This window comes from Phyllobates terribilis, unplaced genomic scaffold (assembly GCF_046119375.1).
Source record: "Phyllobates terribilis strain yellow unplaced genomic scaffold, ASM4611937v1 Scaffold_41__1_contigs__length_11206878, whole genome shotgun sequence".
Classification (NCBI taxonomy): Eukaryota; Metazoa; Chordata; class Amphibia; order Anura; family Dendrobatidae; genus Phyllobates; species Phyllobates terribilis.
In genome coordinates, this window is record NW_027362801.1 from 10,675,452 (window position 1) to 10,693,973 (window position 18,522).

The 18,522-nt window shown below is 41.2% G+C and overlaps 1 protein-coding gene across 7 annotated transcripts in view; it reads left to right on the top strand.

The window, feature by feature from the left end:
* Window positions 1-18,522, top strand: part of LOC141191427 (synaptotagmin-7) — a 691,596-nt gene that overhangs the window by 429,500 nt on the left and 243,574 nt on the right. For 3 of the 7 annotated variants that reach the window (XM_073661312.1, XM_073661311.1, XM_073661313.1), the window contains 2 exons: window positions 8,571-8,702; window positions 9,318-9,533. The exons of 2 other annotated variants lie outside the window; for them this stretch is intronic. In XM_073661312.1, coding sequence (XP_073517413.1) covers window positions 8,571-8,702; window positions 9,318-9,533 — 348 coding nt within the window. Of the gene's footprint in view, window positions 1-1,465; window positions 1,507-8,570; window positions 8,703-9,317; window positions 9,534-18,522 lie in introns of those variants that run through there. 2 more of the 7 variants (XM_073661315.1, XM_073661314.1) reach the window with 2 other exon arrangements.

Here is an 18,522-nt window from a genome sequence, read left to right on the forward strand (position 1 = left end):
CAGAGAAACAATACCAGAGATTATCTCACAAACCAAGGCTAATGCCTTCGATACTCTGATGGGTAAAATTAACCAGCTTGTGGAGCCCATGTATATTTTACTATTACACCCTCTCTGCTTTACTCTCTTTTTTTCATACTGTTTATTTTACTATTATGCCCTCTCTGCTTTCCATATACTCTCTTTTATTCACACTGTTTATTTTACTATTACATCCTCTCTGCTTTACTCTTTCTTTCAAACTGTTTATTTTACTATTGCGCTCTCTCTGCTTTCCATACACTCTCTTTTTTCATACTTTCTTTTACTATTATGTCCTCTCTGCTTTCCATACACTCTCTTTTTTCATATTTTCTTTTACTATTACACCCTCTCTGCTTTCTATACACTCTCTTTTTTCATACTTTGTTTTACTATTATGTCCTCTCTGCTTTCCATACACTCTCTTTTTTCATATTTTCTTTTACTATTACACCCTCTCTGCTTTCTATACACTCTTTTTTTCATACTGTTTATTTTACTATTACGCGCTCTCTGCTTTCCATACACTCTCTTTTTTTCATACTTTCTTTTACTATTATGTCCTCTCTGCTTTCCATACACTCTCTTTTTTCATATTTTCTTTTACTATTACACCCTCTCTGCTTTCTATACACTCTTTTTTTCATACTTTCTTTAACTATTATGTCCTCTCTGCTTTCCATACACTCTTTTATTCATACTGTTTATTTTACTATTATGTCCTCTCTGCTTTCCATACACTCTCTTTTTTTCATACTGTTTATTTTACTATTATGTCCTCTCTGCTTTCCATACACTTTTTTTCATACTGTTACATAGAGACACAGCAATGAACAGTGGAAGAACAGTTCATTCAGTCCTAATTACTCTATCATATTTAGTGTCTTCATTACTGTGAGACTGTATTACATAGACTTCATACACTTGCTGTAAAACCAGCTCTGGGTTATGGGATACAGAGACTTCTGAGTTAATTTGTATAACATGATTATTTTTTTATTCGCACAACAGATAGAGTGCGATGTTATCGCTGACACAAGACATTTTATTTATTCTCCTGTGCAGTGACGCATTTGTTTTGCCACGAGCATCATTAAATACGGCTATTTTGGGTACAAATGGCTGCCCTCAGACACAGCAGATCAGCACTGTTTAATATCAATATTAATTGCTCCTGAGATTCCTGACCAGCTGCATGCGAGAGCTTTCCATCTGCAGCTGGCGGAGAACTATGGGCACTCACTGGTTAATATGTTTGCTCTAATTTAGTCATGCATCCTAGGGTACCAGTGCCATCCACACAATGCTACATAGAGGAGTTAAACATGGTGATTATGGGGTAATGACTTCATGGGTGATGTGCAAGCCTCTCCTCGCAAATCTGAGGGGATAGTTTGCGACACAAGCATTATAGAGTCACAACAGCTCAGGGCCGCTGAGAGAATCATTCTGCCCAGTAATGGCTCTCAGCACCAGTATATCAAGGTAATAGCGAACCTACTTTCTTCTGTCTGCGAGGATTGATTGCCTGGCTGGGTAATTAAGTGATTGGTTGGATGATTTATCATTTGTTTATTTATTTGTTTGTATTTTATCATAATATTTCTTATTTATTTAATTTATTTAATTAGGTAAACACGTAATATTACGAAAGTATATGTTCCTTATATGCATTTTTTTCCCCTCGACAGTAATGCTTGTCTTACAGACTAAAAAATAAGGTGCTACTTCGTCTTCCTTCTTTTCTTACTATACTTCCAGTTGCGTAGATTGTGTGCAATCTTGTTTCTTGCAACCGATCTGTCATTGATGGTACGGGATTGTGACTGCAGGACCCGTAATTTGCTCATTATAGATTTTGTGACACTATTCTCTCCCCGTTTGAGTAGATCTCTATAGAAGAGAAGAGCATCGCTCTTTATAGCTGTAGAAAACCCAGTGCACTGTGCCCACCTACAATAGGGAATATTGTGTTAAAATGAATTTATCCTTATAGGTCCTAAACACCTTTTGTGTCCACTTTAGGATCCTAAATCACTATTTTCAGCTGTGACTACGAAACGAGTCCTGAAAGCCATAATTTCCTTATGATTTTGAAAATAATGCATTTTTCGGCCACGGATTGGGGGCTACCCTTCTTGGTGTTTTTCAGCCACAGATTAGGGGCTACACTTCCTAGCGGAACAGGAGTCAATATACCTCTGTTGTCTCAATAAGGAACCCCACCTTAGATGGGAATACCCTTTAAATCTTTTTAATTTGATGATTGATGAAAGATAATTTACTGCGAGGAACAATAAACAAACTAGTCGTGAACTTTCAGTTACGATCAAACATGTATATAATTGTAATTAGTTAAATAGATGCTGGGTTGATGTGATCATATCGTGCTTTGATGAAATAACAAAGTAACACATCTTTTCTTGTTTTACAAAAACTGTATATTGTAAGGACACGGCTGGTAGTCCTTCACTCAGAAGGTTTTGAAAGCGACATTTCTCGACATTTTTCAACACTTCCTCTGGGCTATGGATGGGTAAAAAGATACAGCTTTCTGGGGAATAGGGCGAATTCTGGCACCATGCCCTGCCAGATGTATCTGTGAAATCACAGCATCCATACACAGAGCTTGCTTTAAATCTAATTGAAAGTTATCAGCTTTTACAAAGGCGGCAATGCTTCTCTGCCTGATGTTTAATTCTTGGATATTATCAAGTAATTTAATCAAACACTCACATACATAGCTATCTAAATGCAATTGATGATAGAATACTTAGTGCGTGAGCCTGCACAGAAATGTGGCAGCCTAAAATGATAGCAAAGACTCCTAGCACACACAGAATCTCATTCTAAACTTGTTTGATCTCTTAAAAAGGCACAAGCATTATGAACAATGTGCCAAATTGATATAGTTGTTAATTTGCTTCCTATATGCAAAGTTAAGCAATTTTAGAACCAGTTATCATTAATATCTATTTAGTGCTTTTTTCAAAAATGTCACAAATCTGCCAGAGCTTCCGCTCATGGTTCTGACAGCTCTCTCTGTTCTCCCTTCTCTCAGTGTTAGAGATAGCAGCAGTGAGGAGATTGTACACAGAACTGCACAGTGTGAGACCAGAGAAAGTATCTCAAGGAGGGCAGAGAAAACAAGCTGCAGAAAAGGAGAATTGCACATGGAGAGGAATTAAGTGAGAGATATGAGCTAATTAAGATACACCTAGAGCTCACATCCAGACTATATTACTAGGAGAGGTATTCCCATAGGAGAAAAATCAAAAACTTGGATTAGGCTACAAACTGCAATTCAGGGGGCAAATGATAAAGATATGAAAACTGAAACTCACTAACTCACATGATCATGCACATCTCACAGTTACATGATTATGATTAATGATCTCACTGGAAGCAGGATTGTAGAGCTATCAGGACGGTAACCATCGTGGATAGAATAAAGAAAGCGTCTTTAGTGAAAGATCAGTGATTCCAAAAAGTGTCCTGGATTCCTTATAAATGTACAAAATGATGGAAGTGGGTCATTTTTTCCGAGATTTATTCTGATGAGTTGAAGTCACCTATTTATGATACCAAGGAAGTAGGCAGGAATCGTGGTCAAATGGAGCAAGGGGTCAAGGCAAGTAGAGTTTGGTTGTAAGTGATGATCAGGCACAGGTAGTAGACAAGTTAACAGGGTCAAGAACATAGGCTAGATCTATACCAAAATGGAGCAAGAGCAAACACACCTATGTCTACTCAGGAATGCTGATGACCCTATTGATTAGGCACAGAGTGACGGAGACAGGTCGTTAAAAGCTTGGGGTACTTGGGCATTGGCTGGAGTCAGGGGTGATGGGCTCACCTTGGCTTGCATTAGGCGTTGGCACAAGTGCATATCCCACAGCCAAAGAGGAGCAATAGATAAACAGCGGCAACCAGAAGTACGCTGGTCACCTGGAGAGTGGAGCTGGCATACCTTGACACTCTACTCTACGCTAAAGTCAAAAGAAGATGAATGGATATGTTATTTTTAATTTTTCTATGTATGTAATTTTTGAAAGAGGAAGATCCTTGGGCATCTCACTGCTTAGGTATGAGGTTGGCTCTAACTAAATAGTATAAGCACATTGTGAAGAATAGGTTAGTTGGTCAGCTTTAGGGCATTACATGATATCCATCACCACTACGATTTCCACATTACCTAATTACTTTATTATACCAATACATTATTATTGTTACAGTCCAAGGACACTAGGCACTACCTTCACAGTTGAGATTAATGAGGTTCTCATAGGGCTTTTAATCAGTTCATATGATTGCTTCATAGATGTCTATGGTAATAAAAACTAGTTAATGCAAGGCACGTGGGTTATCTGCTTATAGGAACAGACACCAGATTGATGCAAAAAGAAATATCCTTGTATTAGCCATAGAAGAGATCTGTCAGTGTCAAACACGCTACAGAACATTAATAGAATGATTGAATCCTGGGAACATGGACGTATTTCTATAGCCGTAATAGTTAAAAGAGGTTGCAATGACTGCAAGGTTCCAGGCATTCATCCTGACCAGACAAAGATGGCATTGCAGAAATCACGGTGTGTCCTATTTTTTTTTTGTGAAATATCCATGTAACCGTGTAATGCTGTCAGCTGGACTGCAAAGATATTTTATAAAAGGGTTGGGTAAATACTGATCTCTCCTTTCTACTAATGGAATTGGCAGGGAATTGATGGGTTTATGTGAGTTACATTAACAAATATCCCTACAGAATTTTCAGTAATAGTTGTTTAGGACAGGGTGAAATAAAATAGAAAAGCTTTCTAATGCAATCGCTCCTGAAGTGCCTCTTTGACTTGGTAATGAAATGGGCGCACAGCTTTTTCGATGTTGAGCTGGCTTTTCATCTGCCTTTGGAAGACCCTTAGAGAGTGGGACCCACAAGAGAAATTGGCAGATTAATTATGGTACAGAACAGGAAAATGTCCAAAGGGAGCCTTTGAACTTCTGGTTGAATTTTCTGCAGTACCAATTGACTTCAAAGCCTCGGCAAAGTGTAATCCTGACAGGTCTGAGAAGAAGGATCAGAGCTGGTCCGTAGTCCTATCTAATCATCTCCAGAGCCAGATACTAAATGTGCGGCACACTCTGGTTCCTCAGAGTAAAGGTCCGTCTAACAACGACTGCTTATATCCTGGCAGAAGAAGGGATGAAGATCTAATATCTGAGCTCAATATTGTAGCGAGCACACCTTTGGCCTCACATGTGGGTGACTACTGACAGTCCGGTGTCAATATTACTGAAATTTGTAGAACAGGAAAGCTCGCACTACTCGTACCGAGAGTATATTGCTTTATCGAAATGTTCTGGTATGTCTTACAGGAGGCATGGCACGCACCAAAATTCTTGTCTTTTCTACACCAGAAAACTTTCATATAACTTTTATTAAATTTACATGCCTTGCCCGTCCTCCGTGTCCTTCTGTAATCTAAGTAATGGAGAAAAAAATATTACGACAATACTGTTTTTTTGTCACTGAGCATGGCTTTTCGAAAAGCCTAAATGAATATAAATTACCCTACCTGAAGCAGAAGCTTGTTTTTTTCAGAGCAATTTAGTCTATGAGTATATTTACGGAGAATCGGAAGAGAATATAGGACATGGGTTATACCGAGCCAGATACAAACCCAGGACCTTAAAACTCGAAATCAACCATTCCACGTCCTGAGCTGCCCAAATTGTGCAAAAGGTGTCACAAAAAGGTGACGTTTTCTACCTCCTGATGGATCCTGTATGGGATAAAATCCGTATTATATATATAGTGAGCCAGTGGAAGAAGGGAAATCAACAGCCACATATCTCTGCTGTACAAATGCCACACATTAATCATAACTTTTCTAATTTTGTTAAGTACAAGCAAAGCAGGAGCAATTACATTTTTCTTTACTTAGATTCTCACAATTTCAGCTCTTCTACATGGATTCCATGGTCATTCATTGTTTCCCAATATCCACACTATAAAATTCAATGATGACGGATAAGGATTAAGGGCTTTCATATGAGGGACACTAATCTTTAAAGTAAAGTTTTACATGGGGTAGGGTTGACCATCTCCTTCTCAGTACGCACTAAGGATCCTGTAATGTAAAGAGTTGGAGATTTTCTTTTCTAGTCTTGAACATACTAAAAAATTGCACAAAGCAGAACTATAAACTGGTCTGGTTATTATATTGAAGTATTGAAATATATACCAGAGGAGTTGTGCACATGGCTGAACCATAGCACTGATCCTGTATGGCAGTGCGTGTAGGCTGTAGGATCCGATTCTGGCTCCATAAGTAGGCTGCAAGTGTGGGCTTCTTTAGACAGCATTTCTATGGATGTCTGTATGAACCAGTACTCACACAAAGTGATTTAATCAGATAGCTTAACTCTACTGCAGAGGCATGTATGAAGATTCTAGAAGTTTTATTTTCTAGCTGAATTCTTGTATTGTGCACAATCGTAGTAGGTAAAAAGACAATTCTGAACCAGAGCTGTGTCTAGAGATGAACCTTAGATGAATATGGCTGACGAACATTGACACAGGAGGAAGAAGGGCGGGGTTACTTACATCAGAGCTGGGCTACAGGAAGAGAGAAGGGACAAACTTCTAAAAGGCAAATTTTATTGCATAGCAGTATAACAATAACACATTGACAATACACTACTATATGATTCCCAAGTTGTGGGACATGAGAGATCCTTTAGTTCAGAGCCATACTGCCTTCTCGGGCGACCAGAGTTATACATACCCCCGGTCAGAGCCTGTTTAGTGATGCATCCGCCCAGTAGACGTGGCCGATTAGAGGGCGCAGCCTCGCTCCTTACACGTGTATGGAAGCGAGGCTGCGCCCACTGGCCGGATGTATGTATAACTGATACATACCCTCCCGGCTCAGAAACCGGCGAATCCCCGCAGTCCACAGTGCATGTGCTTTGAACATTCACAAGTCTGCAGTCACACAGAGTAACTGCAGACTTATCGATTTGGACCGGACAACCCCTTTAATAACCGAGTCTAATCTGTAAAATCGATGAGAATAGAACAGAAGGCACTGATCCACTTTTAAAACTGATGGATCAATGAAACCCTATGGGTCAATGCGTTGTCCAAGAAAAGCAGACAGGACACAGACGTGTGTGCATGCAGCCTTACTAAAAGAACACAAATATATTTTGGTATAGGATCTACCCCAGCCACTTTACCCCTAACTGCAGCAAATTAATGTTAGTACTTTCCTTGCTTATGCACAGCCTTCATTGAGATTCCATGTCATGGTAGCTCAGCTAACACTAAAACCAATGTAAGTCTAATACTGTAGACTGTCACAACCAAATCTATAAATGCAATTTCCACAACTCTGGCCATTCATGTCCTATGGCTGGACAATTCCATAAAAATGGGTCCCATAAGGATATGAGCTGATTTGAGATACTAAGCACACACCTCCCAGTCAAAAAGCAAGCGGTAGTAAATATTTCTCTGATAGGGTGTTATCTGCCGACGCGCGCTCCTGTTTTCCTAAGGTTGATTAATCATGCGCTCGCTGTGTAATAACAGAGACATCATTGTTTCCTCATCAATGAAACATAAGTATCCAACCGCAAACAAGCAATCGCTGAGGAGCAACCGATTAAGAAATGACACAAAAATATGAGCGGGCCGGCGGAGTTTGATTCTATCGCACCTAAATCATCTTGGAGCCCATTATTGTGGGGTAAATCACTGCGTAACGCTCGTCTTTTCTATTAAGCCCTCTGGGTTAGGGGATTTCTAATGACAATCCTTGAGATTACAGGATTTAGCATTGTATTTAAGCAGGCAATTTGATGCGGAACGCCGGCTGAATCACTAGCCGCTTCTGAAATACTTTTTTTTTCTGATTTACCGTAATTAAAGTAGCTTCTATTTATAGCGACTGAGAAAATCCATTGAAAGGTTAGGAGAAGCGAGCATCTTGCAAGTTTATAATGAACAGGAGGGTCAGTCACTGATCATCTTTGATCTACAATGGCGCCTTGTTTATACGGAGGAGTTGTGACCCGCGGGTGCACTACGCCCCCTATTGTTGGCATTAATGAAAGAGGCTATTAACTGCTTCTTAATTTAAAGCGCCGCTCTTTCCAGATTCTGAGTGCGGAGATTGATGCACAGAGGAGGGGAATTAATTTGGGTTCATGACAAGTAAAACGGGGGGGGGGAACCAAAAGGGTTGGGAAGGAGTGACGCTTCTGGGTGACATAATCAATGCATACTTTTTCCCTCCCTCTCTTTCAGCTTTCTGGATCCGCTCAACCTTCCGATTTTAAACTCTTGCCTCCCTCCTCTCCTCCAGAGAACCAGGATCCCGTTAATTAACAAACAAACGTCTTTCTCCTTTCCATGTCTCTCCCGACACTTCCAGGCCACTATGTGACATTAACTCCCTTCCTCCTCGTTCGCTCCATACCGGGGAATCAGGCTTTTTTCTAGTATTTCTTTTTTTTGTTTTTCTCTTTTTCTGCCAATTTAGTGATCTAGACAAAGACTTTTGGAATAACAATGACAGCACAGCCCACCAGAAATGGAGCTCTTACCCTCCAAAGGAGTTTATCCTAAACATTTCACCTTACGCCCCCTATGGTGACCCAAGGCTGGCCCTCAAGTGAGTCTTTCTATTGCCTGGTATGGTCGTATGTAGTGAGTATGTACAACTCCCCGACTCCTCTCACACGCCTCCTCCCACCTGCTCCTCTAACCCTCGCTCCACTTCACCCCCATGGGCGGATAAGCCATGGAGACGAGCAACCCATCCTAGCTTCCTCTAACAGACGCACCCCCTATCTAGTCTCCCTTCGACCTCTACTCCCTTTCCACTCAATGCCAGGAAGGGTTGCCCGTTAAAGCAGAGTGTGCTCTACATCCGCACTGTGTGGTCTGATTCACTAACACGCCTCTTTCTTCCTGTGGCTGGCTAGCTGTCTGGTGCCTCTCCCGACAGATTTTCTCCATGTTAACCCTATGTTGTTTCTTGAGATGTGGAACTTTTTACCGTCATCATACCCAGGCTGCCGTCTTCCTCCCTCTTCTAACGAAAGATGCTTTGGGTTATTTTTGTATATGTTGTATGATGCTATTGGTTTACAGAGCTGACCTATCTCTCTTTCTCTCTTTTTTTTATCTGGTGTCTTTGTTTTGTGTGTATATGTTTTTTTCCGCCACTGTTTGTTTCTGTCTTCACATTTGCGTGTCCTTTCTTTGCACGTGGGCGTTTTTTCAGTGGCACAGTATTGTCTGGTAGTAAATCAGCTGCATGTGGCACCTCTGGTTTATTGGATAAAGATGGTCGGATGGGGGACAAGCAGTTTCGAAACGAAAGCATGAAGATCAGTATGTCTTCCCAAAGCCATCACAGCGAACCAGGCCTGGGAAAACCAGGAAGAGGTCGTTGGCACACCGTACAGAGTCACTTGGCATCCGGGAATCTCAGAACCAAGTGAGTGTTCGAGAAGTTCAACAACCAAAATTTCATAAAAGCCACTTCAACAAGTGGACATCCCAGCTTTCTTTTCCAAAAACAATTTACACTGTTATGATTCTATAAAGAGGCTGGACAGACATCTGTCTGAGATGGTTTAGTAAATCTTGTATTGAGCAGGGGGTTGGACACGATGACCTTGAAGGTCCCCTCCAACTCTAACATTTTATGATTCTATAAAGAGGCTGGACATACATCTTTCTGAGATGGTTTAGTGAATCCTGCATTGAGCAGGGGGATGGACACAATGACCTTGAAGGTCCCTTCCTACTCTAACATTCTATGATTCTTTAGGAGACATTTTACTGAAACAGAGCCCTTAGGTCATTCATACAATACAATGGGTCTATCTTTTGTTATTCTCGTGACACACACCAATTGCAGCAGTAGGACCTACAAAGTAGAAGAGCATAAGTCCATAGAAATAGAAGATGGATTTTTAAAAAGTAGGAAAACTTAATAGTAAAAAACAAATTTTATGCAAAGGATCCTGAGCTCCAGACCAGTCCTGGAGCAAATATATATAATATAATGGTACTTTGTCTCCATATCCTTATTTTTCTGAGATTTGTATGCAGAGAACATTTGTTTTGTACAGAAAACATTTATCATGGTGTCCACTTCTGTTTACTATTAATATGGGCTTGCGGATTGGATTAACTTTTAATATTATTCTGTTTTGGCATGAAAATTTTATATTCAGAACATGGTTAAAGAGGCTTCTCCACCAAAACTATATTTGTATAAAATTCCAATTTACAATGCAGGCTGAGATGAGGAATGGCATGACCCGATTACTGTCAAAGTGATTGTTATCTGTACATGCTTATCTTCTTAAAGGGCATCTGTTAGCAGGTTATGCTATTTAATTTGAGAGCAGCATAATGTAGGGGCAGAGACCCTGATTCCAGGGATGTGTCACTTGTTTAACAGCTTCAATAGTAATTTCAATACGATCAGTGTTTTATCATCATAAGATTATAACTTCAGGATTAGGTGTCACGGGCAAGCCAGTCCAGCTAAACTGTGTAACCCCGCCCCCACCACTGATTGCACAGTGTACACAGGAAGCTGCCAATCAGTGGTGTGGGTGGGGTTATACAGAGCTCAGCATTCCGAGCACTGCTAGATCTGCAGTAGTGAAAACTGGGATTCTACCAAAACTGCTCCAAGCAGCCCAATAAGTGACACATCAGTGGAATCAGGCTCTCTTCCTCATTATCATGCTGTACAAAAAAAAAACAGCTTTTTTTCCCAGAAACAACATTTTTCTTGTCCGTGGGCCATGTTTGGTATTGCAGCTAAACCAGATTCACTTAAGCTGCAATACTTTACACAGCCCATGGACAGAAATTGTGCTGTTTTTAGGAAAAAAAGCTGATTTTTTTTCTTGAAGGAAGTTGTAAGGCAGCACAATGTTGCAACCAGCGTGTCGTGGTTAACATGTGTTTGCAGCTCAAGACTGAATTAACACTAAGCTAAGATCAGAGAAGGGAAATGGCCAAATCAAACATCACACTAATCGGATTTTTGGAAAAGGTAAATATGGGTGGAGAACCACTTTCAATGAAGTTGCAGGACAGATTTTATAGATCAAGGCAAGGAGAAACAATGCATAGAGAATATAATCGTTTAAAGCATTTTTCCAGATAAGAAAAATCTCTGCTTTTTTTTTTTTGCAAAAATAGTGCCACTTTTGTCCATAGGCCGTACCTGGTACTGCAGTTCGTTCCATTCCAGTAAATGTGGCTTAGCTTCAATACCAGACATAGATCATGGACAAAAGTGGTGCAAACATTTTTTTCTAATCCTTTTAACCCATACATGTTCAAAATTTGCATGTTTACATATAACATGCTGTTCATTTGCTTCGATGTGGATAAAATCTCTGACTAGTCTGCAGCATTAGAAGAAAGCGAAGGCTGAAAGGAGAGGTCAGATGACAATTGAATTTAGCCAATAAAGGCCAAATAATTCTGGCACCAACGTGTATAAATTCCATCAGACTGTGCAGCCTCTGATCAGGTTGCCAATATATCTAACACCTTGTTGTCAGCATACAAAGGCGGAAATCAATGAAATTTGTACATTCTGGTTCCAAACCTCTCAAGGCTAATGGTTCTCATCAATGCAGCTCTGCTGTGTTTTTACTGCCACAGGGCGATCATACTGACTCCATACCGGGGAGACATACATTTCTGAGGACTGACAAGTATGCATATTAACAAGATCATTCAAACTCATTAACTAAAATGCGAAAATGATAATGACTAATCCTCAGCAGGTAATTGTTTGTGACTGTTCAAAATGAGTTGGACTTGACTAAGGAAAGGCTGACCCTTTCGGACTCTCGTACCCCACCTCAATCACTCTCCCCCTCCTCCTAATCATCCCCATTAGCAATAACGACAGACAGCTGTGGATTTGGATAAATGGCCTTTATTTATAACATTAACCATCTTAACCTTATTAACATATTATTGACATGATATAAGGAAAGAGGTCATTGGAAGCCACTCAATAAAACCCTGGCGCCATCAGCTGCTCCTCTTCGTCCTCAATCGCAACGTGCCGATTCGGAGGCCTTCCTGCTGGATGGTGCCCCATAAAATTTTCCCTCTAAGACCTTGGCCAAGTTGCGTCCCGTGGGTATTCTTTACCATTTACCAAAACAAACCAAACGGGTCCCTCCCCTCCTTCATCATACTGCCATTAGCTTTCCAAAGACCTAATCCCGCCAGCTGCCATGACATACTGCTTAACCGAGCTGCCACAAAATAGCCCCCCAAAGGTCAAAACCATCAATCAAATTTATGTTGAAGGGCGGTAGGGTGGGAGTGGGACGCTGCTCCACCTACGGACTGCCCCTAACCGTCCCTGATCAACTTATATACCCCACCTCTCTCACCAATCAGGTATGTCCATGTTTTTTCCGCACCCCCTCTATGTCCTCCTCTCCTGCCTTTAACCCTGCCCCCCTTTTCCATACCAAATGCCATTTTAATAAATCTCATGCCATGCCCCCCATAACCTGGACTTCCAATATTAAAAAACCCACCGTTGGCCTGGGCATGCGGCCTCCTAGTCATGGGGCCCTATCTTCTAGCCCCTTTGGGTCACAGTCCTGGCCTTACTATCTCTCCTCAAGGTTTACTTTTCATGTACCAATGGTGGGAACCATGTTTCTTTAAATTATGACCAGTTAAAAGGATTTGCCAAGGTTAAGAAACAGTTTTCTTTCTCCAGATGCAGGATTCACTTAAAGGGATCATCTCACCATATAGAGAAACCATATAGCAGCATATGGAGTGGCTGTACATCAATAGTACCCAGCCCCATGAGCAGTGGCATAACTTAAAGGGGTTATTTTGAACTTTTTAACATTTTCCCTATTGGGCTAAGCACATATTGGCAGGTAGTTGCTAACTACCTGCCTGTTCTGCCATATAATGATCTATCCTGGTTCAAAGCGGTCACAGACCGCTCCTGCTGGCGATTCTCCTGCTTCCTGTGATGTCATGTCGACAGAGCAGCTCCTTCTCTTCCATTCCGCTCTGTCACGGGGCGTCACTGCCGATGTCATGTTGATTGGCAGCTGGCTCCCTGTTGCGTTAAAATGAGTTGGCTTTCAATTAACATAACGTTGGCAGTGATGCCCAGTCTACAGAGCAGAGCAGAAGAGAAGGAACTGCTCTGTCGATGTGACGTCACAGGATGCAGGAGAATGACTGGCAGTAGTGGTCTGTGAACACTTTGAGCCAGGAGAGATCAATGCAGGGCAGCATCGGCAGGTAGTTAGCAACTATCTGCCAATAAGTGCTTATCCCCATACGAAAAATATAAAAAGTCCCGAATAACCGCTTTAAAACTCATTGGCCCCAATGTACAATCTCCAACAGGGCTCCGAACTATCACAGGTCTTTAATAGTATTGGTCTTTTCATATAGACCAAAAGGACTAGAGATAGGAGAAAGACTTCTGTCCACTGGCCATGTCAGTACTTCGTGTCCACTGGACGGAAGGCGGGAATGGCAGGAGTTAAGGAGTTTCGTTGATCTCCCGTCCAGCGGTCATGGAGTGCTGACCTGGCCAATGGACCACAGTCATGAAAAACATTTTTCCTATCTCTAAATGGGACCTTTTGGGCCACCCGAGGCTCCAGGTCCAGGTGCAACTGTAACCCCTGAAACACAATTGTTTTGCCCCTGTTCTGGAGCTCCGCCATATAGGCTCTGTACACATGGCTATGCCATGTCTTTATAATTCTTTAGACAAAAGAAATACAGAGTTCTTAGGATTACTTAAGGTGATGAAAAAAAAACAGACAGTAATGAGTAACTGATGATCTAGAAGATACATTGTATAATTAACTCTTGGACAATTTCAGTATTATTGTACGATCCATTTTCTGTGCCGAATTAGAGTGTCACCGGGTGAAAAAGCGGTGTCCTCTTTTGCCCTGGCGCTGTCATGACTTCAGGGTAAAGCCGACATCTGGTAACCAAGTCCCAGGATATGGACATGATGCATCTGGAGTGAATAACTTCTTTTTCCAATCAGCTCCTGCATCTTCCCGCTTTCGAGCCTGTCTGCTCAGGTTGATTTGCAGTGTGTCACTGATTTGGATCCAATCTTACTGACTCTTTTTAACCTCGAATTCTTGTAGACACGTCCTCAGCACCGCTGATTGAAATGAGCACTTCTACCAAATTGGCATTTTGATGTAGACTCCCATTGCAGAGAGTTTAGTTCAGACGTGTTGACATTTCTGGTCAAGAGCCGTTTAATGTAATATTTCTTTATTGAAACCTGTTGATGTTAGGTACAATAGGAGACGTTACTGGATGGATTTACATTACATTAGAATTTACTAGCATATCTAATTCCTGCTAGAAAAAAATATAAGCCCTTAAAGAAGACTTGTCTCCAGGTCAAAAGTGGACAGTTAGTTTTTGCATTTATTCTTTTCCTGCTGCTGCCCTGAGTATTCCAGTTTTTGTTTCTTTAGAATCCGCCAAACAATTCTAGAGATATGGGCCTTTTTATTTAGTGCTACTTTTGATGGTCTTTACCAAGGGGGTGTGGCTCGCAGGGTTATTATGCAGAGCAGCCTAAAAACACGCCCTCTAGAGACTGCTGCACACATCTGAACCCAGCACTTTATTTATGTGGCTGGCGTTCTATTTATTTAACCACCCGATTAGTGGGAATCCCACATTGATCTAACAGTTGAAGGGAATCCGTTAGAACATTTTGAGCATGGTGTAGGGGCAGAGAGCCTGATTCTAGCAATATGTCACTCTGCTGTGTTTTGCTGTTTCAATACAATCAGTGTTTTATCAGCAGGAGACTATCACTACAGGACAAGCTGTCTCCTGCCTCCTAGTCCTCCTGCTGTGTATGACTCCGCCCCACCACTGATTAGTAGCTTTCTGTCACTATACAGTGAACACAAAAAGCAGCCAATCAGTAGTGTGGGCGGGGTTATACAGGGCACAGAATTCCGAGATCTGCAGCAGAGAGAACTGTGATCCTATCACAACTGCTGCACCCAGTAAACTAAGAGATACATCTCTGGAATCAGGGTCTCTGCCCTTACATCATGCTGCTATCAGATTACATAACAAAAAACTGCATACAGTGGATATGTAATACTTTATTTACATGGCTGTAGGATACTTCATTATATTGGGTATTTGATTTATGGTCTTCAGAAAGTTATGAGTGCTTGATGTCTGAGCTGTGCCTTAGGATGATCTATTAAATACCATGTGTTTTGCAATAGCTGTTTTTGCCCAGGGTGGACCCATCATTGAAATGAATGGAAATAGTACTATGTGCATATATATGGGCTGTTATTGAAGATTCCTAGCTCAGTGTCTTGATGTTACCCCCCTCACATACGACAATTACTAAAGACACAAGGCCATGACTATGGGATGAGCATATGAAAGATTGACAGGCAGAGGAGAAGAAATGCAAGGAATAAGTGAATATACTCCTATAATGGTTGATTACTAGGACAGCGAAGCCTACAAAAAGACTGACTAAAGTAACAAGTTAGGAAACAAGGTCAATTTCAATTTATTGGATTTTTCGTGTAACTTGACAAAAGCTGTAAGGTTAAGTTCCCACAATGAATATTTGCTGCATTTTTTATGCTGCAGATTTTCTGCATCATTTCTGCACCCACTGGCTAAATTAGATTACATTTTGTTTTGCTTTTTTAGTGTCTTTTTTTTATTGTTTTATTTCAGCTGAGGTGTTTGTTTCCTTATTGGTATATCATGTTTTAAATAAGAAACCCTCAGTTTTGGAAACTTCTTGTTATTTAACTTTCAGAAAACGTTATTCATAAAGTCACGTGTGGATTATATGCGTAATTACTGCGTTCCGGCTGAAGGAACGCAATATAAACACATATGCATTTTTTATCTGCAAGTTTTCAACATTTAATTTAAGTCTAAGGGGAAAATCTGCCAATAAAACGCATCTTTACCGCAAGAGAATGTCATGGGGCTCACTAGGTGAGGTGGCTCCTCTAAGCCAAAGGTCCGGGTGGGCTCATGGGCCACGTGTATCAGTGCAACAGATGGGTGAACCATGCAGGACACAGCAGACAGGAGACTGTTAGCAGAGGTACTGAAGGCCGCAGGCAGACAGCAGACGTCCTGAAGACCATAGACAGCTTGGAAAAGTACTGAAGGTCACAGGCAGAAAAATAACTGAGGGACTGGAAGCCAGAGGGAGCCAGGAGACGTCCTAGAGACTGCAGACAGGTTGCTCAGATACTGAAGGCCGCAGACAGAAAGGTAACTGAGGATCTGAAAGCTGCAGGCGGACAGGAGACGTCCTGAATACCATACATAGGTTGCAGAGATACTGAATGCTGCAGGCAGACAGGTAACTGAGGAACTGGAAGCAGGCGGACAGGAGACATCCTGAATACCGTAGACAGGTCGCAGAGATACTGAATGCCGCAGGCAGACAGGTAACTGAGTGACTGAAAGCTGCAAGCAGCCAAGAGATGTACTGGAGACCACAGACAGGGAACTGTGCACAGACAAACTAAAAGTCTTAATACCAAGACACAGGTGTGTTCCTCGGTAGGCCTTATAAAGGCCTAGGCAGCTCAACACATGGGAGCACGTCAGGCCACTTGCATAGCCTGATGTGGAGCACAAGAAAGTTTGGTGGACCGGGAGGTAGGGGGCAAAGCCCAGACCTGGGACAGGTGTGTAGCAGAGAAATTGACATATTGCAGATTTAAACAACGCACCGTGGGTCAGTGTTTGTAGCATAAAAAAAAGCGCAACGGCATGAGATTGGTATAAATCCCATCCACTTTGCTGGAACGGTAAGACGCTGTGATTTTTGTGTATGAAAATTCACAGCGGAAAAAACTCACCAACTATGTGGGACTTGAGCCTAAACCTTTTTTTCCACTTCAGTCATTTACTGCATATTCTGGAGCTCCCATCATCTGCTCAGTGTCCTCCTGGATTTTTCCAAAAGCTTTGGTCTTCAAAATAATGGTCAGGGAACCTCTATTCTTTTAATTGGTGGAGCTTTCAATGATGGGTGCCCCAACTTCTGAAGCATTTATGCCATGAATTGTGGACATTGCCAAAGTGGGAAAACTCTCGCAAAAACGTAAAAAAAATGGGGATCACGTTAACCATTGTATTTAAACAATGTACAGCACAATGAGACAGAAACCATTCACACATTTCCATGACTCCATCGATATCGCTCATCATATCTATTATACTTTTCCCTAAAGTTACAGCACATTTGGTTCATTCTGTATAGCATATGTGTTTGGCATGTTATCTGTAATATCTGAACCCATGCCATATTACAGAATTTCCGTACATATGGTGCAGATAATTGTTTTATTCCCTTTCTGCCTACCCAGAAAACAGAGCAGCTTCCTACTTTAATGTTAGATTTTTTTTTTATTCCTATCCCAGAAGACTTTTGGTGTGAGATGAGTTTACAGGGATGCTATAAAAAGCTTTCCCTGACATCCCACTCACCACCTGCCAACGTGGCACACGTGCCTCAAATTGCAGAGTGCACATTGAGAACCAACATTTAACCTTCTGGCTGCCTGTGACTGTATATTCTTTTAAAAGGAAGGGATGATCGTCCTGTTTTAAATCCTGAACTTCCAGTCAATTACATAGATCTGATAATGTCAATTGGCTTCGAGCTTTTTAAGAAAATGTCAAATCTGGCATTGTGTTTAGCCAAAGGCAAAGTTATCAGAAGGTCACGCACTCAGCTGAAGTATCTGACGCATGCTGCACTGGAGGACACTGGCGCATGGCTGGCATGCTCTCCCTTCCGCCTTGATAACATATTGATAGGACACCATGATTGGTGGGTGTCTGACCATCTAGAGACCTATCAGTTCTCCAAAGAATAAGGATACATGTCATTTGTAAATGAGATCTAAAATTTTAATTTTTTAGTTATTTATTTCCTCATGCAGTAATTTGGATGGGGATTATCTATGAGACTGACGTACAATTCTCAGCATGAACGAGTACAGCCCCTATGAAAAGTAAGATTTAAATCAATATCTCACTGAACACAAGAAGAATTTACCAAATTTTGACAGACTGAGTTTCATTGAACAATTTTTAACCAATAACATGAAAGTAAGGTGAATAATATGAATTCCAATACAAAATCTTCAGTTGTAATCAAATTAGTTGGTGAAAAATGAGTATACCCCACATCAAAAATGTCTACATCTAGTATATTGTATGGCCTCCACGATTTTTAAGTACAGCACCAAGTCTTCTAGGTATGAAATGAACAAGTTCACGACATATTGCAACATCTATCTTTTTCCATTCTTCAAGAACGAGCTCTTTTAGAGCCTGTATGCTGGATGGAGAGTGATGACAACTTGTCTCTTCAGAATTCCCAAAAAATG